The sequence below is a fragment of the Leptonychotes weddellii genome, chromosome 14, assembly GCF_054177405.1.
Source record: "Leptonychotes weddellii isolate Sample4059 chromosome 14, ASM5417740v2, whole genome shotgun sequence".
In the NCBI taxonomy this organism is placed as follows: domain Eukaryota; kingdom Metazoa; phylum Chordata; class Mammalia; order Carnivora; family Phocidae; genus Leptonychotes; species Leptonychotes weddellii.
The window spans coordinates 243,052-268,706 of record NC_138382.1 but is presented as its reverse complement, the minus strand read 5'-3'; the positions used below and the strand labels follow the sequence as shown (position 1 = coordinate 268,706).

The window sequence follows — 25,655 nt, the reverse complement described above, 5'->3', positions numbered from 1 at the left end:
CACACACACCCGCGGACGCCCCACGCATCTGAGGGCGCTCCCCCAGACACCCGCGAGCTCCCCTCACCGCCCGCGCAGCCCTCCCAGTCTCCCGCACACTTCCATCCTCAGTTATTTCTCAAAGGGAGCCCCACTGTCAGTGTCAACTGCCCCCCTCAGGTGGCCCGCAGCGACACACGCCAGGAAGCCGCACAGCCGCCCGCCCCGGAGCCTGCGAAGGAGACGGCGAAGACTTCCGCTCTCCTCCGCCAGCCCGACACTCGGCTGCGGCGGGGCCGGGCGTGGACAGCGGAGCCCTCGGCGCCCGGGAGACGTGGGGGAGTGCGCGGCCGGCGGAGCCCTTCATCCGCCCCCAGGGACTGCGGGAGCACGTACTGCGCTCGCCAAGTGTCTTCCCCCGCCGCCCGCGGTTCCTCGCACGCCCGCCGCAGGGCAGCGATCTCAGCCTCCAAGGCGCGGACCTCCGCCCGCTGCGTGTCCATGGCGCCGCGCTAACGAGCACCGGCCTGAGCGGTGCGCGCCTCGCCGGGCACTTCAAGCCTCCCGCGCTGCTGGCGCAGACCATCCGGGAACTCGGCGGGGGGGGCGGGGGAGTGGGACCCCCGCGCGTGCCACCCGCGCCCGCTCGCAGTATCCCGGACTCGGGCCGTCGCTGCGGTCCTAGCCCCACCTGGCCCCCAGCGGTCCCTGCGCTCCGAGAGAGTTGGCTAGCTCCAACCCGAAGCCCAAGGGCGCGGCAGCCCACCCCGCTCCAGTGGACCTTGGATCCACCGGGCGAGTACGTCATTGGAGAGGCGGTTCCGGGACCTCGTGACCGGGAGCCTCTGTATTTTCCGTCCGCTCCGTCACTTCCGCTTTTTTGTCCAGGAGTCAAAGAACCGGAGGCTCTGATCGTCTGTAGTACGAATTAGGGAGTTTCGGTTTTGAGCCCTTTGCACATTGAGGGCAGGATGACGGAGGCTTCGCGGTACTCCAGAGGACCGCAAACCAAATGAAGAGAACTCGGGAACTGCGTATGGTCACGGAACCTTAGGAGGCTGGATTGGAAATCCAGTAGGAAGAAAGACAGACCGCGCCTGTTGGGCCACGTGACTGGAAGTTAGGGACCTGGGCGGCGCTGGGTGCCGAAGACGACGTGGTGAGGAGTGGGTTTGGGGCCCAGGAAGTGACGGGGTCGTTTGGCAGCCTCTTGCTTATCGTCTTCGGGTCTTCAGGAGGAAGAAGGCTGGGGACTGAGGAGGCTACCAGAAAGATGTAGGCCGTGGCTCACGCCCGGAGCACCAGCCCTGCTTGGGCTTGTGGGCGCTGTTTTGAGGTCGCGCGTGGGAGGGCCTGTGCGTTCTTGGGGAAGGGCAGGGTCCGAGCTGAGCGCCTGTCTCGTGATGGGCCTTAAATCGCAGTAACTCCGGAAGAGTTTTCCTGAGTCGGTCCTAATGCAACAAGTTCCCTGGTGTAGTGCTACCAGTTACAGGTTCTGAGACTAGATCAGTTTCTAGTTGTGGCTTCACCACTGGTTCTCCGAATGGCATTGGGAGGATGCCTTCACCTCTCTGCTCATCTGAAAAACGAGAGACTTGCGAACCGCCTCGTACAACGCTGGCACGTGGTGGGAAAAAAAAAAAAAGCCTGTGTATCTGTGGTATCAGCTGCTGTCGTTGTGACTGCACAGCACTTTGCAGAGGCTTGTGTTGTCACGTAGCATCGTAATTGTAGCATGTGTGCAGTCAGGGCTCTGAGGAGCTCCGGGATGGAGAGCTGTCTTCCGCATGTTAACCGGCCACACCCCGTTTCTGTCAGCTTTTGTTAAAGTGAATAAATGAGTGTGTGAACGAATAAAGGAAGAACACCTAAAAGTATGCATAATAAATGAGGGGGGTAGAGTACAATATTGTGGTCATGTAGAAGGAAAGAATTTGCCGGCACCTATGTCTGTATGTGTGTAGAGGAGGTGCTGTTCCAAAGTGCGTTTGTGGAAAACGTGGATTTAGGGCTTGAGCAGAGTCTCCAGGGATAAAATTTGGAAGTAATGCAGGAAGAAATGAAACACAGGTCCAGGCCACCAGTTTGCCATAGAAGGTGCAGGGAAAGGAGGTCGGGGGCTTTTTTCAGATATGAGAAGAACCAAAGGAAAGAACTCTTTCAAGTAGATAGAAAATTGTTTTTCTCACTAGAACACACTGAGTGTATGTGCAGCCTTCATGAAAGCCGACAGAGAAGTGAAGCGCCTATTTGTGGGTGGCCTTGGTCAGAACATTTCCAAGGCAGACCTACAAAATCAGTTCAGCAGATTTGGAGAAGTTTCTGATGTGGAGATCATCACACGAAAAGATGACCAAGGTGAGTTTGTAGTCCTTCGTGGGTCGTTAAAGGCAGATAAAATTTATATCAAGTATCACAAAATAGTGGAACCCCAGAGTGAATGTTAGCTCTGACGCTGAAAGTGATACGTGTTTCATTACAAGATACGAGTCTGTGTGTGTGCCAACCCCCTGCCCTGTGCCTTGAAGGTGTTATGTAAAATGTGGAACCTGCCCAGAATTGCATTTCTGAAATCAAAAGACATTCTAAATTCTAAAACATCTGCTTTCTGAAACATGCAACTGTTAATTTCCAAAGCTAGAATTCTAGTATTTACTAGGTGTCCTGTTGGATAGAATATTACTAACATAGAACAATTGAAACACTTCTTTAACTGATGGCTTAATTTCTTTTGGAATATTTTTATTTATTTATTTTTTTATTTTTATTTTTTTTAAAGATTTTATTTATTTATTTGACAGAGAGAGACACAGCGAGAGAGGGAACACAAGCAGGGGGAGTGGGGGAGGGAGAAGCAGGCTTCCCGCGGAGCAGGGAGCCCGATGCGGGGCTCGATCCCAGGACCCTGGGATTATGACCTGAGCCGAAGGCAGACGCTTAAGGACTGAGCCACCCAGGCGCCCCTGGAATATTTTTATAAACATGCTTAGAAAAATGCAATCTTTGTATCCAGTAAAAACTAAATAAGATTTTTCTTTGAAAGAGTAAGACTCTAAGAGTCATTTTTTAAATTTAGAAACTTGATCATTTTTACATTGTTCTCTGGGTAAGAGTTTAAATAATTTTTCTTTTAGGAAACCCACAGAAAGTCTTTGCATATATCAACATCAGAGTAGCAGAAGCAGATCTGAACAAATGTAAGATTTGTTTTCTATTTGCTTTCTATGTGCTTTCTCTTCTATTTGCCATTTCATGTCACTGTGTAACTTGGAATAACTTTGGTTCTAAATCTAAACCTTAACAGCCGCTTGCAAAACATCCAGAAAAATAGCCATGGTTGAGAGAATTCCAACACCCTACAATTCAGCAGGTTTAGGTCCATCCCATTTGGTGTAAGCAGACATATGGCAGCACATTGCTCAAAAATGGATTCTCAAATATTTTGGACAAGAGAACACGTTCATAGAAACTGCCTGTTAACACATAGCCCACTGGATATTATGCCATACTCCCCCTCCCTGGTGTGTTCATTTCTGAGGCAGCTAATTCTTGTCATTAAGCACCATTAGGAGAGGGCTTCACAGTATGCCCTATAAGACCATATCCTTAAAATTATGAAATCTCTATCAGTAAGTTTAGTAGAGCTGAGGGCAAACTGGCCTTCAACAAAGAAGGAGGGGGAGATAGTTGGTACAGCCACTGATGCAAGAATGTGTGCAAGTTACTAGAGTCTGAAAAATTAAGACACTGAAAAGAGAACATGCTAATGGAGAAAGAGGTCCATCAGCCTTCTGTGTTCTCATTGGGAAAAAAACTGATATATCCTCTCGTTCAGTGAGAAATAAGTGGTGGTGAAGAGCACATCAGCTCTGCTGTGACCTGTGACAAGTTGTTTAAACTAGAAGCCCCAGTTTACTTACCTGGTATATAACAAAGATAACGTTGACCTCACGATATCACTGCAAAGATTAAATTGAGTAATACGTGTGTATTTAGTGTAGTACCGACCATGTAGAAATTCTGCTTGTGGTTATTACTAACAAAGCTGAGAGCAGCTATTGAGAAAAATCAGCTTCTGGGGCATAGGAATCGAAACACAGTTCAGTCATCTGCCGCTAATTTATTTGCAAGTTACACAGTGATAATTACTGTGGGCTGATAAATAGAAGTTCTACAGGATTTCATTGTCTTCTGATTCACCCTCTGAAATTACGTTTCACGTTTTATAGTTTTAGTGTGGGAGATAACAATAAAATGTTAAATAAATGTCAGTCATTCACCAGTCATTCATCACTTTGTGGAGGAATGATAAATTTCGCTTTACATTTTACACATTTGCTTCACTCAGTTCTTCTAGGAACACTGGACGATAGGGAGCTTAAGGACTCCTGGGGTGGTTGGCTCAGTTGAGACCAGGACCTAGGCCTTTTCTCCCCAGGTCGTGGTTTTGTTTTGTTTTGTTTTTAAGATTTTATTTATTTATTCATGAGAGACAGAGAGAGAGAGAGGCAGAGGGAGAAGCAGGCTCCCAAGGAGCAGAGAGCCCAGTGCAGGACTCGATCCCAGGACTCTGGGATCATGACCTGAGCCTAAGGCAGACGCTTAACCATCTGAGCCACCCAGGCGCCCAGTCGTGGTTTTTTTATTCTGTGTCTCTTTTTGAAAAACATGTACTTTTCTTGGTACTAATTAGAAAAAGCATGCGCTGCCATATATTTTTGCATTGCCGTGTATTTGAGTAATAATTCTTTACTTTACAGGTATGTCTGTTTTAAATAAAACAAAATGGAAAGGTGGAACACTACAAATTCAGCTAGCAAAAGAAAGTTTTTTGCACAGGTAAGATTTGTTCTGCATGGATTTAAACTCTATTTCGTTCTATTGTAAATGGTTTTATATATTCACTTAATTGATTGAAACTATCAAGTAATATGTTATTATATACTTGGCAAACTCAAACATTACAAATAGAGCTAAAACCAGGGGTACCTGGGTGGCTCAGTTGGTTAAGTGACTGCCTTTGGCTCAGGTCATGATCTCAGGGTCCTGGGATCGAGCCCCGCATCGGGCTCCCTGCTCAGTGGGGAGCCTGCTTCTGCCCCTCCCCCTGCTCATGTTCTCTCTCTCTTGCTCTCTCTCTCTCAAATAAATAAATAAAATCTTAAAAATAAAATTACCTTTCTTTAAAAAAAAAAAAAAAGAGCTAAAATCCCTTTCAACTGTGACTCCCCACGACCCAGACCCACCAAAAAAGATAATGCAATGCACTTACATGGTTTTTTATTTTAAGATTTGCTTTATGTATTTGACAGAGAGAGCTCACAAGCAAGAGGAACAGCAGAGGGAGAGGGAGAAGCAGGCTTGGCGGGGAGCAGGGGCTCCATCCCAGGGTCTCGGGATCATGACTTGAGCCCAAAGGCAGATGCTTAACCAACTGAGCACCCCCAACATGTGTTTTAACTTAAAAAATATATACCTATTTCATCTTTGTAAACACAGCCTTCTCTGGGGATGTAGATCTTCCCCCTTTTTTGTAGCGATTGTTTAGTACTGTTTCCGAAAATAGCTATACCACAGGGTATTTGGTTATCCCCCTGTGATGATGGACATTTAGACTATTTCCACTTCTCATAATAGCTGACCCTTGAGAATGGCTCCTGCATAGTCCATGGGTTCCTTGGGTTTATGTCCACAGGAGAGTTGTTTTATCATAGGATTATGTACATTTAACATTTTAATAGACACTAGCAAATTGCTTATGTTGATTTTGGCTGTTAATGCTAGAGTCATATAAAGACACGAAGATAATAGGAAGTCCCTGTATGAGAGGCATAAGATTAATTATGCAAGTGATTTAAGAACAAGACAGTGTAATAACCATTAGAGCATTTTAAGATCCTGCAAGGTATTATTGTCAGAGAGAAAAGATTATATGGGTTTGGGAGATTTCTAAATTGGAAATAGTTTAGGGATGTACAGCTGGAGCGACTGGGAAGGTTGGTTAGATTGTTCTAGGCCCAGGAAATGGCAAGGTCTGAAACAAGTGGCAAGCAGCCTACTGAAGGCATATTTTGAAGGAGTGGTCTGGTGAGACTCTGACTTTGTTCTTCCGCGCAGGGCCTCTGTGAACAGCGTAGTGATGGGACTTTATTCCGTAGCAATTCATTGCCTACTCTGTGCAGGAACCGGAGCCCTGGTCCTGAGCAGGGTGGGCATGCTGTGCTGCTACTTTGGAGTGTCTGGGCAGGCATGCCTGAGGAGCTTGAGTCTGACCATCATTCTGGGAAGTGGAATGTAAAAGAGACAGACCAGAGGCAAAGAGGCCCCTGAGGACTGGTCAGTGCAGCTCTCCAGGCCTGAATAAGGTGGGGGAGTTTGAATTGGAAGGTTGCGATGGCATTCTGCATTCTCTTCATTAAGAGGGTAGAAATAATCAGGCCTTGGCAGATTGGGCTCTCAAAGACACCTCTTCTTCATGAAGAGTGAAGGGATTGAGGATGGAGAAAATGCTAAAAGTAAGCAGGAGAAAATTGAGAGGCCCTAAATGATCACTATAAAGTCAGAAGCTTTACGGTATTAAAAACAAAACACTTAATAGCATGGTTGGTTATTTTAACTCTTATTTATATTTTTTTATTCAGATTGGCCCAGGAGAGAGAAGAAGCAAAGGCAAAGAAAGAAAAATCAACAATAGACAACACCAGCTTTTTGGAAAAGTTGGGAGTGGTGGATTTCCATGTGAAAGCTGTGCCAGGGACAGAAGTGCCAGGTCACAAGGTGAGTCTCGCTGGCAGCCTGAGTAGCCCAGGAACCGAGTCCTGAGACCAGGGAACCATGGGTGCCATGTCTAGAGCAGTTGCTTTTTCCCTTGCTTTGAAGCACTTAACATAGGCAGTGCTTTATGGTTTTCACAGTGCATTTACAAGTCTTGGGAACGCACAGTGCCCCCTCATTTTACAGGAAGAAATCAAAACCCAAATGGAGGTGGGTCTCCCAAGCGACATTGGTGGTGAGGCATACAGGCTGGTCCCAACTTTGCCTTTTTAATGATTAGTGTTTTTGTTAGTGCCCTACATGGTTTATATGGGACTGATAGCTGCCCCACTTGTCCTTCTTTTTTCTTTCCTTATACGCTGTTTTTGTGAACTCCTGTTTCATCATCAAAAACAAAACCCAACGTGGGGTGCCTGGGTGGCTCAGTCGTTGAGCATCTGCCTTCGGCTCAGGTCGTGATCCCAGGGTCCTGGGATCGAGCCCCGCATCAGGCTCCCTGCTCAGGAGCTGGTCTGTTGCTGGTTTCCTAACTCCCTTCTCCTTCTCCACTCCCCCTGCTCGTGTTCCCTCTCTCGCTGTGTCTCTGTCTGTCAGATAAATAAATAAAATCTTTAAAAAAAACAACAACAACAAAACCCAACAGTAATATGGCCCACTATGAGTGTGAATTTTTTTTTAAAGTTGTGTTTATGCAGTGTGGCTATTCTTTTCCGTTTGTGACATACATAGTAAATGTATTCTTTTTTTTTCTTTTAGAATTGGGTTGTGAGTAAATTTGGAAGAGTATTACCTGTCCTTCACCTAAAGAATCAACATAAACGTAAAATATCCTTTGCAATTGGCCTTTCAGAGTAACTATTATTTACCACAGTGATGGATACTTGCAGAAGTTCACTTCATCCCACTAGAATTTCCCTGTCTCTGTCAGTAAATCTTAGATGCTTAAAGGTTATGTTCCCCATTTCTAGGCAAGGTAAGACCTACCTGCTTCCACGTGTGAAACAATGAGAGGTTCATGAGAGACTGTGAGAAGGCTTTATACTAGTGAGTGACAAAAGTGACACTTGTCAGAGAAGCACTTGTACTGATTAACTTTTACATCCCCCGTCTTGATTGACATGGATTCAAAGCCGTTGCCCAAGGTGCCAAAGAAGGGCGAGGGGGCTCTGCTGTGGTTGAAGAAGGCGCTGGAGGAGGTGGGGCATGGTTTACATTGGTAGAAAGTGGTGGGAAGAAGACCAAGCAGGAGAAAAGCAGTAGGTAGGAATATGTAGATGGGCAGGAGAACGGTGGGTGGAGAAGTAGTGTGTATCCTGGACGAGCAAACATGGAGGCCTGTTCCCTTGAGGAAATGAAGTCAGATTGTCGGGGACCGTGAATTCCCAGCATCGTGGACTTGTGGGCAAGCTGTAACCCTGTGTGCCAGTCAAGGAAACAGAAGCAGCTCCAGGCATTCCCGAGGGGATGCAGTACAAACAGTTGGATTCAGCAAGTGCTGGGGGAGCATGCAGCTGATGGGCAGGTTGTCCGAGATTAATAACTGCAGCAGACCGCTACCACCCTGGGGCTAGAGAAGCGGAGGTGGGGGGTGTCTTCATTGCTCACAGCTACTGTGCCCTGGGGCCGCTGGAAAACTGGCCACACCTGCTTCTGCTCTCCTGGTGCTAACGTCCGAGAAAGCTCACTTCCTGTCAGCCTTCCCTCTGTGGCAGCCACCAACAACAGCAAAGAGGAGGACGTTGAAGGACAGTGTGAAGCTGACAACAGACACTGCCTGGCACATCTCACGTTTTTGGCACGCATTCAGTAGTTACCAGATGCTAATTTAGTTCTTACTAAAAGTCCTAGAAGGACTTTTCAGGAGTGATCACTGAAAGCAACTTACACTTGCCTATTCATATGTGTTAGGAAACCAGCAAATGCTAGCTGTTGTCACAGCACTTTGACATTAACTAGGCTTTTTATGGACAATGTCAGCGACAAAACAGGCCTAGGAAAGAATTACTAGCTTCCTAATAAAGACCTACAAGATGCAGAGAGTGAGCAGAATGTGGAATGGATGTTACTGGGCTGGGAGAACCAGGACTGAGGAGGCAGGAATGGCCAAAAGCAGTTGGAGTAAAGGACATGCAGCGTCCAGCTGTGCCCTGCAGAGTGCCCCTCTGTACTCTGCTTTACAGTACCAACTCAGATTTACAGAAAACCGCATGTGGCCCCTGTACCTGGAATAGAACCTGTATGGGTTTGCTGCTGTGCCAGTTAACCGTGATGGTGCTGTTTTAACTCTAGACATGCCAGTGCCACAGATCCTGAGGTCACCCAGTGAAGTGCTCATTGTGTTTGATGGGAAAGGGAGGGTAGGCCGAGTAAGTGACCTGCTCGAGGTCAAACAGTACTTGTGCTTCACCACATTGATAGGTTTTCCTAAAACCTAGTGCCTCTGTTTTGTTCCTTGACTCTGGTAACATCATGAAGTACGACCCATCAAAATACTGCCACAACTTAAAGAAGATCGCAGAGGATGTCACTCATGCCACCCCTGTGTCCAGCCTTACCTGGGAACTGGAAGGAGGGGATGACCCTATGAGTAAGAAGCGACGAGGGGAGTTCTGTGCTGTTCACAGCCCCCCCCGGAAGAGGATCAAAGCACAAAAGGACGAGGCGTCCGCTGCTTCTCCAGCTGTGAGAGCAAGACCCCGCATGGTCCCAGGGAGTCTGTATCCCACACAACAAGAGGTGGCACAGGAAGCATCCTGTAAGCCCGTTACTGCTCAGTTGCCCTGTGTCCCTGCTTCTCACAGCCACAAACTTAACAGTGTGTTTGTTCAGACTTCTGGCACAGGAACTACCAGGCACAGAAATCACATGTCTGAAGAAGAGATGCGATTACCGATCGCAAGAGAGGAAAGCCTGGGGAAAACTACATGGTCCTCAGTGGGTGACTCTGTAAATGAGCCCTTTGAAGTCGTACGGGGGGACTTCAGGTCAGGTGTTCATAAGTTGCGTTCTGTAACAGCATTAGGTGTCAGTAATGTCTCCTGCCGGGATGGGAATGGTAATGCCCTGGGAAACGATTGCAACTATGATTCAGGAGATACAGATGAGATCATCGCAGCAAAGAAAAAGACCAGTGAGGTCAAAAACAATGCAGAGTTTTCACAAATGGAAAAGTCGGCACACAAGAAAATGTCTTTGAGAAATAGAAAAAACTGTGTTGAAGCGCAAAAAAGAAAGAACAACCCAGAGCATGCTGTCAGTCCCAGGGTCACAGCCCACTGCAGCAGCAGGGAAGAGGCAGGCTCTGCATCAGAATCTGCCGAGTCTTCGGGAGATGAGGAGTATGATGCCATGATGAAAAACTGCCCCCGTGTGCAGCTCACCTTAGCTGATCTGGAACAGTTGGCTGGCGGCATCCTGCAGCCTCCTGAAGAAGATCCTGAGCACGGTGGCCAGGAGACCGCCGCAAAATGTGACAGGACTCCGGGTGGCCTGCACAGAGCAGCCCAGCCATGTATCTGTCCCGAGGACATTGTGGCTGCCCTTTTAGAAGGAGAAGAGAACACCTGTGGAAAACAGAAACTGAAGGAAAACAACTTAAAGCCAAAATTCCAGGCTTTCAAGGGAGTAGGCTGTCTCTATGGAAAGGAATCAATAAAAAAACACTTGAAAGAGGTTGTTGCCTCTGACAATATAAATAAAGATCAGAATTCCTTGAAACTTGATCCCAGTAGCATGTCGATGGAGAAGGGGTCCCCATCAAGCAAACTAACTCCTCTCCAACATGCAAAGAAGACAAAGGACCCAAACCAAACTCGGCCTCAAAAGAGACGTTCTCCTTTCCAGAGCCAGGATCACAAGATGGTGTCCCCTAGCAGTTTGGAAGAGGGAGGTAGGAATCCTATTTCTAGTCTTTTGCCGTTAAAAGATAAGAAATATTTAAGTCTTGGTGCAAAGACCCCCAAGGTAGACTTTGATGAAGACTGCCGCCACAGGACCGGGGAGACTGGAGAGGGCTCCGGACAGAGCAGCCACCCGGCGCCTGGGAAAGCACCGGAGGGCTCCTCCAGGAGAGACGCTCGGGGAAGCAACACCAACTTCCCACTTTCTGTGAACATTTGGTCCAATGTTCACACTAAGGAGAAGCATGCTGAAGACAATCAGAAGCGTTTGGCAGCCTTGGAAGCAAGGCAGAAAGCAAAGGAAGTGCGGAAGAAGCTGGTTCATGACGCCCTGGCAGACTTGGTGAGTGCTCTCCCAGTGTGGGCGCCACGAGGCCACCCTTCCTTCCCTTGAAGGTCGGCGTGCCCCTCCAAGCTCTTTATCCCAGCACCCACCCGTTTCATGTTGTGTCCCTTGAGTTAGAAGCTTTTTTTTTTTTTTTTTAAAGATTTTATTTATTTATTTGAGACAGAATGAGAGAGAGAGAGCACATGAGAGGGGGGAGGGTCAGAGGGAGAAGCAGGCTCCCTGCCGAGCAGGGAGCCCGATGCGGGACTCGATCCAGGGACTCCAGGTTCATGACCTAAGCCGAAAGCAGTCGCTTAACCAACTGAGCCACCCAGGCGCCTGAGTTAGAAGCTTTTGTCGCCTTATGTCTTTAGTATATACCAGAGACATTGAGTTTGAACTCTGTTTACTGAAAACATTCTTACTTGTTTTAACCTAAATTTTTCCTCATGATTTCTTTTCCTTTGGAAGCTATAACTGGCATAGTTTAGTGATGTGTCCGAATTTGCAAATAAGTCACCAGTGATTTAATCTCATTAAGATTCACGATACTGACTTTATTCATTCTTTCAACAACCGTAAGTGTCTGTGAAGTCCCAGGCCTTCACAGTTAGTGCTAGACTTCCGGGATGAGGATCGTGGTCCCTGCCTATGGCGGTCGTTGGCTCACAGAGTGGTGGGCACAGGGCCCAGAGAGAAGAGTGCCCATGCACCCCAGCAAGTCAGCCAGGAGGAAGGGCAGGGGGCTTTCTCAGCCTGAATGGAGTCTAAGGAAGAAGGATCAATGTGAACTGGTTGGGCAGAGGCAGGAGGGCGGGAAGGGAGAGGAAAGGCATTCCATGGGAGGGGAGCAGTTTGCAGTCAGTGTAACAGATGTACAGAAGATGAGGATGCTCAGGAGAGGAGCAGGGCAAGTGGTGGGAAGGCTGTGGAGGTTGGACTTTATTCTGTGGCTGTGGAAAGGAAAGAGGTGAAGACTCGCTGCATATATAACAGAACAGGAATCTGCACACTATGGCTCACAAGCCATCCAGCCTCTGGCCCATTTTGGTACAGCCTTCAAGCTAAGAACGTTTTTACATTTATGAAGGGTTTTTAAAAAGAAGAACCAAGATTATATGTGGCCTGCAAAACCTAAAATATTTACTCTCTGGTCCTTTACAGAAAACATTTACCAGCCTCGGATCTGGGAAGGATTGTTTAGGCCATGACAAACAATAGGTCAGATTGGGAAATCTGGAACCAGGGAGTGTCTGGGAGGTAATTAGCCAGAACCAAGGCAGTGACAGTGGGAATAGACTTAAAAGATAGCAGCAGGGTCCACACCTGGAACTTGGGGACCAACTGGACACGGAGAGGAAGAAGTCTCAAGTTTCCATCTTGGGAAACACGTGGATGGTGGTGTTCACTCTAAGGGATGAGAAGGGGCTGTCTTAAGGTGTGGTGCCTTTGTCAACTGCTCTAGGATGGTCATCCAGAGGACAAGCCAACACACATCATCTTTGGCTCTGACAGCGAGACAGAGGAGCAAAACCACCTGGAAGAGGAGCCCCTGAAGGTAAGTAGCTCGGGAAGTCCATGCGGGCTTTCCGCCACTCTCGCAGGTCCATTTCTGCCTCCTGCATACCAAGACCTCCGACAACTGCCACGTTCAACACCAAGTCCTCCCGAGCCACAGTGAGCCCCCTGGCACCCCCGACCGCCACACATACCGATACCAGATTTTCCCCACGGGAAGCTGTCCTCCACATCATCTGCCAGGAGGCATCAATACTGGTGCAGGCCTGCAGAGAGCGTGCTCTGTAGTGACTGCACCCCTCCCCCAATGCGGGCTGCACAGGGAGCCTCCAGATTAGGGACCCAGGTCCTGGGAGATGCATCTGGGTTTCTGGGTCTTCAGTGTGAGAGGAAGACTGGGAAGAAGGGATTGCAGGTCGCCTCCATTGTTAATAAGCACTCCCGTGTGCATCTGCGTTCCAGGAGTCTGTGAGCAGAGCATCTGGGAGGCTGTTTGACAGCAGTGAAGACGAAGAATCTGGCTCTGAGGACAGTCACAGGTTCAGAATTAAACCTCAGTTTGAGGGCAGAGCTGGGCAGAAGGTTAGTGAAGACTGAAAAGTAATCCCACCTACAACATGCCCTTGTTGCTGAATGGTGTTTCCATCTGGGTACGTGCAGGCTTATTTGGATGGTTCGTGGGTCGGTGAGGTTATGCAGACACTAATGTAGGGAATTCCAGGGTGAAGGAGGTGTGCTTGGAGGGTCTTCTGTGGGAGCGCGGTCTTGGGAACGTGGCTCCCAGCTGTCCACGTGTCTGTGCAGCTCCTGGACTTGCAGTCTCACTTCTGCACTGACGACAGATTCCGCATGGACTCCCGGTTTCTGGAGAGTGACAGTGAAGAGGAACAGGAAGGTAAATACCTCCCTGTCCAAACAGTCCTGCTGTCAGAGCTGGGGGACCCTGAGAAGTCATCTGGTCTAGGAGAAACTGCGCCCCAAGCCTTGTGAGGCCTGTGACCTCTGGGCTGCTTACGCAGTCCTCCTTGAGCTTGAAGCTGCCCGAAGGACAGGATAGGATGGCATCCACAGAGACTGTCTCCCTCTGGCCTGTCCCTGGCCCAGGGGGGCGGGGGGGACACACCTGGCAGTAGTGCAGCGGGTCCTGGTGAGGTTGGGGGAGGAGCTGAGCATCCGCCTTCCCTCCACGGGGCGTGCTGGGGCAGGTGTTGGAGCAGCGGTGAACACGGAGTGCCCTTCCGCTTGGAGTCCTCCCGACGTGGGTGCATCTCCCAGCCGGTGATGCTCTCTAGGACTTTCTCCTTCACAGCAGCGCCAGACCGTCTCCACATGACCTGTTCCCTTACCCGTCCAAAAAGCCCTCATGTCCCGCCTGGCCAGGAGGGCGGCCCTCCAAGTGGGGCGCCTGCTTGCCCCTCCCGTCTCCGGACTTCTCTATCCTCACACCTTTTTCTCTCCTTCCTGAGTTAATCTACCCCGAGCCTTAGGCCTCACCATTCGTACTTCCTGTTACCCTTGCTCACGGGCGTGCTCATCCTGCCCTTCTTTCTGCGGACACAGGCCTTAGGTCCCCCAAAAAGCCATTCCTTCCACTCTGCCGGATTTCCAGTTGCCATTCCCATCTTTTGCATTCTAAACTTGAAATTAAAAAGTAAATTGCAGCTAATTCAGAAGAAGTGGCTTTTTGTTGAAAATGCACTTTCTGATCTGACTCAGCCGCTCTTCTTTGAGGTGATTATTCTGTGTTAGTGTACGTTTCTGGAAACCAGTGTTCAGAGAAAATTCCCCAGGGTCCACACCAACTTGTGTTTCAGAGCTTCTTGCTCACAGTTCCTCGAGAAGGCAGGGGCAGACAGAACCGTGGAATAGCCTGCATTGAGTGCCATGTCCAGAGGTTGCTTTCTGAACTTCTGGCTCTTCGGTCTGTGTCTCACAGCCATGGATGCCCGTTCACCAAGCGCAGTGGCATTTCCTCCAGCTTCAGCCTCCAGCCTGCCTGTGGCTTTCGTCCCTGTTCACCACCTCGAGATGTTCTCTTCCCTCTGCTCCCACACACCATAACTCTTGTTTTCTTCCTAATTCTTGGTTCCTGGTTTTCCCTTTGTCTCTACGTGTACATTCTTCCTAGGGTTCTTAGGTTCCCCGTGGCTTCAGCCTTCCCTTGTACATCAAAGTGAAAGCTGTTGCATGTTAGCACATTCATATGGTCCAACCTAATGTAAGCGCTTTGCACTTTCTTCAGTGTGTGTGTTCGTTTTGTTTCCTGCACCTGGCAGGCCCTCCCCTCAGGGGATCCACTTGGTGTTTCCTGCCTTAGACTCCACCTGGTTCATAAAGCTTTTCTTGATGCAGTTGAACCTTCTCTCTACCTCCTTTGAACCCTTAGACATTTGAGGTATTTCTGTAGAGAACTTACTCAAATTACTGTCTTATTTTGGTATCTGTTACATGGTTGCTTGTCTTCTGCAGTGAGTTCAGGGGTCTTCCAGGCTTAGACCGCCTCTGTATTTTGGCCTGTAATCCAGACTAGCTGCTTTGTTGTCTGATGTTTGTGTTTCCTGTAGTTGAAGATAACAGCATTTGGGCCCACAATGCCCTGTGTGTGTAGGACCAATGGCTCTCTTCCTGCAGCATTTGTTACTGAAGCAGAGGCCAAGCAACTGTCTTGTAAGGTGTTATAAGTCAGGAGAATTGCCATCCTTCACTACCTTTCATTTTTAGGTTGATAGGTAATTTAAGTCACATTTTTAGAGCGGTAAAAAATCGGTCTGTAATCACTGTGGTTTTGTGATTAGTATCTTGCTCTGTTGCATTTGTCGAGCTTTACCTTAAGAACTTTGATTTGCCACTGAAAGCCATCAACTGTAGACTTTGTTTTCATAATTACAGGTGGAAATGGGACTTTTCATTTGTTGGTCATGTGACTTCTGGATTCCCTGTGGCATTGAGAGTCATGGGGTTGGGGAGGTTAGGAAAACAGGGTTGGACTTTTCTTTCTCCTCTTTCACTGTCCTTTGCCCATGTTTAGGTGCTTTATGATTATTTGATTATTGAGACCGCTCAAGCTACGTTTGCCAAGAGATTACTAATTCCCCCTTTCCCTCTAAGAGGTAAATGATGAGAGAACAGCGGAGGAAGAGGAACTTGCTGCAGAGAAGCTCAAAGCCCTGAACGTCGTGCAGAGTGTTTTGCACACCGCCGTGAGCAGTTCTGCGCACAAAGGATCCGGAGCTGCCAAGAAATTTAGGTATGGCTTATGTTCCATCCCGTTTCACCCTGTTTTCATTATTGAACTCGGTTTAAAACTAGGCCGTTTTAGACGTCCTGGGGAGGGCAGTTGGCAAAATGTATCAGACCCTTACAAACATATTATCTTGGACCCAGTGGCGCACTTCGAGAAACTAATCTTAAATTTTTTCTGTTTTTGTGCTTACATGTCATAGCGGCCTTGCTTTCAATAGGGAAGCAGCTTGGACAGTGGTTTAAGTATTAACTGTGGAACTGTATCAGTGTAATTTTTCGTTACGGAAAATTTTAAACACATAATTTGTAGAGACTGGTGTTTAGAAAGCCCTATAAACCAGCTTCTGTAGTCACCAACATGTGATCAATTTTCCTTTCTTTTGTTTTTTTAGGGGTTTTGTTTGTTTGTTTTTCTTTAAAATAAGCTCTACACCCAACGGGGTCTTGAACGCACGACCCCGAGATCAAGAGTCACGTGCTCTACAGACTGAGCCAGCCAGCAGCCCCCAGTTTTCCTTTCTATACCTTCACTCACTTTCCCCACTAAAATACTTTATGCAGATCCAGTTTTAGCCATATTTATTTTAGTATGTGTAAATTAATTTTTAATGTTAAAAAAAAGACTCAGGGAAACTCAAAACTAGGTAGCTTATAAAATACGAACTTCTAACAAGATCCTGATAGTTTTCTTTAATTGTGTGGTTTTGTCTTGCTCAAAAATTGGAATTGTCCTGGGGCGCCTGGGTGGCTGAGTCTGTTAAGGTCTGCCTTACGCTCAGGTCATGACCCCAGGGTCCTGGGATCGAGTCCCGCATCGGGCTCCCTGTTCAGCGGGAAGCCTGCTTCTCCCTCTGCCTGCCGTTCTCCCCTGCTTGTTCTCTCTCTGTCAAATAAATAAAATCTTTAAAAAATTAAAAAAAAAAAAATTGGAATTGCCCCGATGTTGAATTACAGTTTGCTATTAATTTTTTGCATTCAGCTCTGATTTCTGTCTGCCAGCTTACTCCTGTCTGTTGTTTACACAGGGATGTCATACATTATGATCCAACGAGGCTTGACCACGCCACTTACGAAAGGAAGAGCAGTGATAAACCAAAGGAAAGGTAAATCAGCTACCACTCTCTGTAGCAGGATCATAGGAATTAATCCCATTTCAGACCCTGAGAGAAATAGAGAGTAATAGATAGATAATCCTGGGTAATCTCTTCTTTGCAAGGTACTTCATAACTTACTTTTCCAAATAAGGTAATGTTCACAGGTTTTAGTAATTAGGGCCTGGACGTATCTTTTTGGGGGCAGCACTTCAGTCCAAGACACTTCTCTAGTGTGGTAGAGCCTCTGTTTCCTGGGCCGCGACACTGTCAGTTTGATAAATACGGCAAGTACACGGAGCAGCCAGTAATCCTGCCTGGCCTCCCACCTCCGTTTTCCTACCGTGAAGTCAGTAAAGACAGTGTGGTTTACTGAATTAGATCATGGAGCAAAAAAGACGGTGGAGAAACGGGAAATGAGAACGAGGCTTGAGCTTAGTTAACGGTAATGGATTGGTGTTAACCTTTTGTTTGACGACTGTGTCATAGTTACAGAAGATGTTGCTGTGCCAGGAAACTAGGTGAAGGCTATTTGGAAATGGTGTCTTCCCCCAGAGCAGGTGGCCCCAAAGAGGAGGAGGAGGCCACAGTGTATTTTATGACCTAGTCTTAAGTCACACACTGACAATCCACGTTATTCAGTTTTCTTGAAACAAGTCGCTAAGTCCAACCCATATACTTCGATGTGGGGAGGTGGCTTGGAAACAACACCTCTTAAAGGGAGAAGTAACGAGGAATATGTGGGCATATTTAAAACCGCCATAATCCGCCTGCTAGCCAGATTGTTTACATCCCTGCCACATGCACAATACGCTCACCCCTCCCTCGATGGCCCAGAAGCCTCACTTTTACAGTATCTGTTCAGAAGCTGGGGTGCTGTCGTCCAAATCAGATCTAGAGGCAAATGAGGCCTAATGGTCACACTTCCTTGAGTACAACACCGTGAGTGCAGTCCTTCTGATCAGAGACAGAACTGTGAACTCGAGGACAAGTCACCTGTCCCTCCGCGACCACACAGTGGTGGGGCAAGCACAGGATGGCCGCTGGAAGCCCTGCTGTTCACCTGAGGGAAGCACGAGGCACAGGGGTCACGGGTCCATAGCAGCTCTGAAGTCCAGAACGGGAAATGTGGGGACTTCTTTGATTAGAACCACAGGCCTGGTGATAATTCTGTGTGGTTCGTGACTCTGCCTTCGGGGTCATCCTTCCTTTTTTGTGAATGGTGGTGTGCGTTTGTGGCTGAGTGATTTTCTCAGCCTGCTTTTTGCTTGTAGAAATGTGGGCATCCAAGAGCCTTGTCATTGTAGAATGTACCTGTCAATCCAAGTGGTGTTTCTGCTAATATATTTCTCTTAAAATATTTGTGGGTCTCCTGTGATCTTCTTGAGGGTCACGCCCATGAGGCAGAAGCCACCGGTCATTTTACTGTGGGCTTCTGCTGAGACACCATCTGTAAAGTCCTTAGGAGCCTCACTGGCCAAACGGTTGAGGTTTCTGAGCTATGGCTAGGGTCTTAACAAAGCGTTTTGCTTTATATTTAGACTGAGGTCTACGAATTTCTCTGTTAAAGATCAGACAGTAAGTGTATTGTTTATTGCAGTGATTCCACTCTGCCTTGTGGAAGCAGCCACAGGTGGTACGTGAGCTAGTGAGGGAGGCTGTGTTCTAATAAAATTATTAGCCAGACACTGAGGTTTGCATTTCACATAATCTGTCCACGTCACAAAACCATCTTTTTATTTTTACAATCATCTCAAACCATAAAAGGTACTCTTAACCAGCAGTGCACACATAAATAGGCAGCAGCCTGGATTTGGTCTTTGGGGCCCAGCTTGACCAACACCTGCTGTAGCCCGTGTTTTCCTGTGTCTTAGATTGGATCTTTGCTTAGAGGCCATTTCTTAAATTTCATATCATTTGCCTTCTAGAAATTAGGGGTCTTCAAAACCATGAAGTCCTGGCTCCTTAAAGAAATGTCTTTAGGGGCGCCCGGGTGGCTCAGTCATTGAGCGTCAGCCTTTGGCTCAGGTCATGATCCTGGGGTCCTGGGATCGAGCCCCACATCGGGCTCCCTGCTCCGCGGGAAGCCTGCTTCTCCCTCCCGCACTCCCCCTGCTTGTGTTCCCTCTCTTGCTGTGTCTGTCTCTGTCAAATAAATAAAATCTTTTAAAAAAATAAAAGTATTGGGGTGCCTGGATGGCTCAGTCGGTTAAGCGACTGCCTTCGGCTCAGTCATAATCTCAGGGTCCTGAGATCGAGCCCCGCATCGGGCTCCCTGCTCGGCGGGGAGCCTGCTTCTCCCTCTCCCACTCCCCCTGCTTGTGTTCCCTCTCTCGCTGTCTCTCTCTCCATAGAATAAATAAAGAAAATCTTAAAAAGAAAAGAAAAGGAATGTCTCTGGTTTCAGGGTCTGCTCCTGTTGTACTGCGGACAGCAGATACCTTCAGACCCTACCACATGTCTCCCTAGCTAGCACCCTGTTAGCAGGCACTTCCCTGGTTCTGCTTTAAAGGAGGTGGCCCATGCTGCTCAGTGTTGTGCCGTGGCAGAGCAGGGATCCCTTTCCTTTGGTTCCAACAGCATTTCCCTCACCGTCCTGCAGCCAACACGCAGCCTCCTTAGTGGCTGTGTGACTCCTCCTGACAGTTTCTTCAGGCTCTTGCTGGCACGGTCCTTGCTGCCTTCCGACGCCTGCCCATTACCTGGCTCTGTAGCCCCTCCTCCGGTTTGGGTTTTTGTTAGAGCAGCACCCCACGTCTAGGTACCAAAATCTGCATCAGTCATGAATCGCTGTGTAGAAGAACGTCCCCAAAAATCAGTAGCTTGAAGCTATGAAGATTTATTAGATCCCAGTTTCTGTGGGTCAGGAATTTGGGAGATTACCTGCAGACTGGCCCACACACGTGTCTGTTGGCTGGAGGCCTCGGTTCCTTGCATCTCCATTTGGCTGTTGGCATGCCCTCCCAGCATGGCAGCTGGCTTCCCCCAAAGCCGGTGATCTGTAGGGGAGAGCGCAAGGAGAGCGCTCCAGTGCTTTCTCTGACCCTCATAGTCATCTCATCTGCCTTAGTGCATTCCTCACAGGGTCAGGAAGTCCGACCTGAGCTAGGGAACAGGGGAATTAACTTCCACATCTTTAAAAAGGATCAAAGGATCTTTGGACCACTTTTAAAACCACCACATGGTGGCTCAAGGATAATCACATGGAACTGCCTAAAGTACACCATTTTTCATAGTGCTCAGTTTCGTAGGCATCCCTGTTTTAAATCCTAGCCAGGTTGGTGTTTTAAATGAAGTATTAAAAGTTTCTTTCCAGGGCGCCTGGGTGGCTCAGTCGTTAAGCGTCTGCCTTCGGCTCGGGTCATGATCCCAGGGTCCTGGGATTGAGTCCCATGTCGGGCTCCTTGCTCAGCGGGGAGTCTGCTTCTCCCTCTCCCTGCGGCTCCCCCTGCTTGTGCGCACTCTCTCTCTCTCTCAGATAAATAAATAAATATAGAAATCTTAAAAAAAAAAAAAAAGTTTCTTTCCACAATAGTCTCCCCCAATCAGATAACCAGTTAGGATATCTTGTTAACTTATTATTTTAGCTAATACAGTTAGAATTTTGGCCCAATATTACTCATGATATGTGGAGAGGACTCTGATAAAAAGGATTTTAATCTTTTAATAACTAAAATTCAGTATTGGCAAACAGCCATGTAACTTTTTGTTTGAGATCAAAGAGAAAATAAATGCAGAACAGGTATATAGTAACATCAACATTTCATATCAAGACAAAGTAGACTTAGCACATTTACAGTTCCTTTTTAAAACTTAATTATGACTAAATTCTTTTACACCAATTTTGTAAAACTCACAGAATTTTAGAACTTAGAAGTTACCTGGTGTAGCATGTTTGTTTTGCGGGTGAGGTAATAGGCCTATTGCTGCTGAATGATTTTGTTACTTAAAGCTAGTATATTATGTGTGATTTCTGGAATGTAGCTCCGAGGATAGAGGAGGATATGATTCGTGTGTAATACTTGGAGCTTTTTGACATAGTTTTGTGTATTAAAAGCTTATTGGTCAGGGGCGCCTGGGTGGCTCAGTCGGTTAAGCGTCTGCCTTCGGCTCGGGTCGTGATCCCAGAGTCCTGGGATCGAGCCGCACATCGGGCTCCCTGCTGAGCGGGAAGCCTGCTCTCCCTCTCCCGCTGTCTCTCTCTCTGTCAAATAAATAAATAAAATCTTTAAAAAATAAAATAAAAAATCAAAGCTTATTGATCAAGGTTCTTTTTTTTTTTATTCTTATGTTAATCCCCCATACATTACATCATTAGTTTTAGAAGGGTTCTGCTTTTATGAGTAGAGTTTTATATGTGGATGCTCTTCGTTGTTGAAAGAATGGGATTAGTTTTCTAAGGTGTTGTTCTCCTAATCTCTGGCAACTGATGGTCTCTTTGTGATGTATGTGTCTGTTAATGTCACTGCAGTAAAGCAAAACGGAGGAAGCAAAGGGAGGAGGCCGAGAAGCTGCCTGAAGTGTCTAAAGAGATGTATTATAGCGTTGCTGCGGACATAAAGGAAATATTTCAGACTACAGAAGTTACCAGTGAAACAGCAGACGACACACCCTCTAGTGAGAATCGCGATGGCGAGAAAGTTGACACCTACCACCCGGCCACTCTGACGACAGCAGCCAAGCAGCCTGGAGGGTTCACGTTCTCCTTTTTTGATTCAGACGCTAGAGATGTAAAGGAAGGTACTTTTAAATTTTTTTAACGTTTTCACTTCAGGCAGCTTGAACATGATGGCTTGAGTGTACATTAAGTGTAATGATGTAACATCAGCTGAAGAAAGAATTTTTCTTCCACCTAAATGAACAGTATGAGATTTGGTATCATATGGCCAAAACAACATGCCAGGAGCTGTGAGTAACAGCAAGAGATTGTTTTTGCACTTAAGGGAGCAAACGTCTAGTTAGGTGCCATGAGAAGGGAAGCCCGAGAGTAATGTGCAGCATTCCTTCTTCTGAGTGGAAATAATCACGAGGAAGTATATAGTAAGTCCCCTGTTTAAACAGCTTCGTGCCTTACATGCAGTTAGAAGAGGCAAGACTTGTGGAAAGCCCGTGCCATCTGGTGGGGAGAGGAGGAAATAGGCCACCCTGGCTTTCCACAGGTACACTATGTCCTCAATACGTCAGTTCTTTCAGACTTTGTCCTTGGAAATGTGCCAGAACCTGGAGAGAAAAAAACCCAGTACGTACAATTTCGCATTCCATTTCAGGAGGTTTACCTGTAAAGGCCAACATGAGCGGAAAGTTAAACGCCTGTTACTTAGTGATAGTCTCCCCTGGTAAGGGAGATTGCTGTTCCTCACTTGGTGTTCACGACGGAAGTGCAGCTTTCCTGGAAGTTCACTGTAAAAAACAGGATGTCTGCATCTCGGAGAGTACGTGCCCACCTAACCACAATGTGTGCTGCATTAAAGATTAGCAGTTAGGGGCGCCTGGGTGGCTCAGTCGTTAAGTGTCTGCCTTCGGCTCAGGTCACGATCCCAGAGTCCTGGGATCGAGCCCCGCATCGGGCTCCCTGCTCGGCGGGAGGCCTGCTTCTCCCTCTCCCACTCCCCCTGCTTGTGTTCCCTCTCTCGCTGTGTCTTTCTCTGTCAAATAAATAAATAAAATCTTTAAAAAAAAAAAAAAGATTAGCAGTTAACGTAGCATCCATCCACGTGTTAGCAGATGAGTATTTATGTCAGTTCTGTGGTCCTCCAGCCCGAGGTGCAGAGATCCAGTGTTTCAGAATTTGTGTAAGTAAGACACGGTGATGCATCCTGTGCTCTGCTGTGTTGTCCATCGGAGCACCAGCGTCTATCGCAAACTGCTGAGCAGAGCTGGTGTCACACTGACTCTAATTCCTCCAGCCGAGAGCCAGGTGTGAGAACCCAGCCTTGAAATGAGCGAGACCCCTCAGCAACCTGGGAGGTGTGATTTCGGTGCTTGGGGAACTTGGGGCACTGTCCACAGCCTTTTCAGCAGTTCTGGAAAGAGGGTTTGGGAATTGAAAGTGTACACATGTGTTCCTTTCCTCGTTGATGAATAACCAGGAGGGGCAGCTGGTCTCACTGCATCGTGCTCTATTTTAGGCAGCTCTTGCTAACATAGGTGGTTCCTTTTAAATTATGTTGCCCGTTTATAAACCTTTGGTTTTTATGTCTTTCTATGTTCTTTCTATATTCCTTATCAAATCACCCTGGCAATGCCAAAGAATAGGACACGTTCTCTCAATTAATATTTAAAAATCAAAAACGATACTACCTATTTTAAATCAACGGTTAAGGTCCTGGACACGTAGAGATATGTGTGCATGGTGAAAGTGACCAATGAGTGTGTGCAGCTACAGTCCTGTCCCCTTCCTTTGTCACAACAATACAGATGCCTACAAAGCTGAGCCGGTGAAAACCGGGAAGGTTGTCTGGCAGGGAGCCCCTCGTTTCCAAGATAGCAGTTCCGAAGAGGAGGATGTTGCCGAAGAAGAAACAGAAGACAGGGAGCCCAGCCCCAGGTAAGCAGTTTCTTTTGGTGTAAAGCCCGAGTTAGACATGCTGATACAAGTATGCAAGACAACTTAATTTTCTTATTCAGCTCCTTCAGAGTTCTCAAGCTTTTTTGTGACGGGGAGCATGTTTTCTCTTCTTCAACCTGGGTAGCACTGGGTGGGGGTTATGAAGTCCCGGGTCTGGAACGAGGACCCTGGACCTGTCCCATGGGAAACACTGGCAGATGGGATAGCCATAGTGGGATGAGACCATCAGCAACCAGCGTGAGACTTAAACAGTCCTTGTTACCAAAGCTTCAGATACAAGAGAAGAATGTTGAATAGAGAGAGGGTGGAGTCATTTTAAATCAGGGCAAAATGAGCAAAACATAAAGCAGATCTATTTAAGGAATAGTTCATTTATATTTTCAGTGTAAACATTTCATCTGAAATATTGAAATTAACCCAGGTCTGTCTGTCTCTCTCTCTCTTCTCTTTTGCTTTAGAGAAGTATCATTACCTGAGAAAGAGACCACTAGATTTTTCTTTTTTTCTAAGAATGATGAAAGACTTCATGGTAAGTCCATTTCTCCATTAAATGGTATAGAACAGGAAATGGTATAGAATAATTCTCACCACTGCGCATTCCAATAGAGTCACATGCATCCAAGAAAGAAGTATTTGGCAAAAATTGTGATCCTTTTCCCTGTCGTGTGGTTTAGTGGTCCCTGTTAGACTGATGCCGGTTGGCTTAGTAAGCCCTGGAGGGCTGAGGGCTCCTTTCCACCCCTCCCTCCCTCATTCAGTATCATCAACAAGGACTTCTTTGTTACGGGGACCTGCTTAGATGCTAGACGTGCAAAACTCCTGTTTTTAGGACCCTGAAAGTTCAGGCTCTTGGTGAACTCTTTTTTTAAAGCCTGGCACAAACAGAAACCAAGACACATAATGGTAAATGATACATAAACAGTAAAATCCTAGCAGTGCTACATTTTCTTTTTTTTTTTTAAAGATTTTATTTATTTTTGACAGAGAGAGAGAGAGACAGCGAGAGAGGGAACACAAGCAGGGGGAGTGGGAGAGGGAGAAGCAGACTTCCTGCCGAGCAGGGAGCCCGATGTAGGGCTCAATCCGAGGACCCTGGGATCGTGACCTGAGCCGAAGGCAGATGCTTAACCGACTGAGTCACCCAGGCGCCCCAACACACCATCTGTTTTAAAGGCATTAATCTCCTGCCTTGTCTTTTTTTTTTTATGTTCCCCTAGTAGGTTCTGATTTATTCTGGAGAGGAGTGGGGAATAATATTAGCAGGAATTCTTGGGAGGCCAGAACAAACAACTTGCGGATGGTGAGTAACTGTATCTCCATATTGATTGTCTCCTAAAATAGATGCCGTGCTATTTTTGTGTTAATATTTGTCTGGTGTAAGAGAGTGAGAGTAAGGTATGAACCTGAAGACACAAAGGATGACACCTGAGACCATGATTTAAATGCTCACAGTGCAGGGAGAGGCATTGTTTAGGTCAGGCTACACCTGGTGCAGGTTAGCAGTCTGCAGAACAGCCGACTTAGGGGCCCAAGTTCCAGCCATGCTTGTTAAGTAACAGTAAATCATGAGATTTTTGGAAGACTAAAATACAGTTTCAATTATAGACAACTCCCATAATGGTTTCCATAATCCTGACATTGAATAATCTAAATTTTACTATATAGTTACAGAACATCTTGAAAATGATTTACATTTATTTTTAACAAAGGCTTGATATGTTTTTATAGGACTGCCGGAAGAAACATAAAGATGCCAAAAGGAGAGTGAAACCAAAATAACTGTCAGCATTGGTTTTGATACAAATGTGAAGAAGGCTCACCTATGGAAACTGGGTGATACAGAAAATAATTTTAAATAAGAAGAACTCACAGTGAAGGAGTATTCAAAATCTGCCTGATGGATATCACTCTGCTATCTTTTTCTGTGGCTTTCCTCTGTATCTTTCTAAGTAACTCTTCAAAAAAATAACCTGAACTTTTTTTTTCCTAACAAAGCACAAGACAATCCCCCAAAATGCTTTTTATATTATAATCTCTGTGCTATTCTCAGTAACTACTAGGTATTTCTAATGTGGGGTTTACATAAAGTCTTTTTAAATGTATGGGTAAGAGCACTTATATTTTCCAAATTCAGCTTTGTGTAAATTATATGCTACTTGAAATATTTATTTCTCATTGTATAAAATATACTTTACCTCCATTTTGTCCTTTTTTTAAAAAGAAGTTGAATAGGGGGGGCGCCTGGGTGGCTCAGT

General features: G+C 46.8%; 2 protein-coding genes across 9 annotated transcripts in view; one reads left to right on the top strand and one right to left on the bottom strand.

The window, feature by feature from the left end:
* Positions 1-664, bottom strand: part of CENPP (centromere protein P) — a 192,386-nt gene extending 191,722 nt beyond the window's left edge. For 2 of the 3 annotated variants that reach the window (XM_081802699.1, XM_081802698.1), the window contains exon 1: positions 376-664. In XM_081802699.1, coding sequence (XP_081658825.1) covers positions 376-482 — 107 coding nt within the window. In that variant the 5' untranslated portion in view covers positions 483-664. The remainder of the gene's footprint in view (positions 1-375) is intronic. The other variant, XM_081802700.1, reaches the window with a different exon arrangement.
* A 195-nt stretch (positions 665-859) lies between these two features.
* On the top strand, positions 860-25,600 carry NOL8 (nucleolar protein 8). 6 transcript variants are annotated; one of them, XM_081802692.1, is made up of 17 exons: positions 860-1,138; positions 2,172-2,337; positions 3,114-3,176; positions 4,740-4,818; positions 6,621-6,756; positions 7,510-7,580; positions 9,222-10,995; positions 12,446-12,538; positions 12,961-13,080; positions 13,303-13,393; positions 15,607-15,745; positions 16,767-16,844; positions 21,304-21,572; positions 23,250-23,379; positions 23,859-23,929; positions 24,621-24,700; positions 25,129-25,600. In XM_081802692.1, exons 2-17 carry the CDS (start codon positions 2,199-2,201, stop codon positions 25,177-25,179), a joined length of 3,384 nt encoding a protein of 1,127 aa, XP_081658818.1. In that variant the 5' UTR covers positions 860-1,138; positions 2,172-2,198; the 3' UTR covers positions 25,180-25,600. The 6 variants fall into 6 exon arrangements, 4 of the variants coding, with proteins under 4 accessions (XP_081658818.1, XP_081658816.1, XP_081658817.1 ...); XM_081802690.1 differs by having other exon boundaries at positions 24,618-24,700; XM_081802691.1 differs by lacking the exon at positions 860-1,138 and adding an exon at positions 1,163-1,254 and having other exon boundaries at positions 24,618-24,700.
* The last annotated feature ends 55 nt before the right edge of the window (positions 25,601-25,655 follow it).

What these genes read in the sequence shown, in the direction of transcription:
- NOL8 (XM_081802690.1), top strand. Translation starts at nt 2,199, where the DNA reads ATGAAAGCCGACAGAGAAGTGAAGCGCCTATTTGTGGGTGGCCTTGGT. An exon ending in CAGTGAAGAGGAACAGGAAG is followed by an intron (nt 13,394 to 15,606) that starts GTAAATACCTCC and finishes TTTCCCTCTAAG; the next exon opens with AGGTAAATGATGAGAGAACA. An exon ending in GGAGCTGCCAAGAAATTTAG is followed by an intron (nt 15,746 to 16,766) that starts GTATGGCTTATG and finishes TTGTTTACACAG; the next exon opens with GGATGTCATACATTATGATC.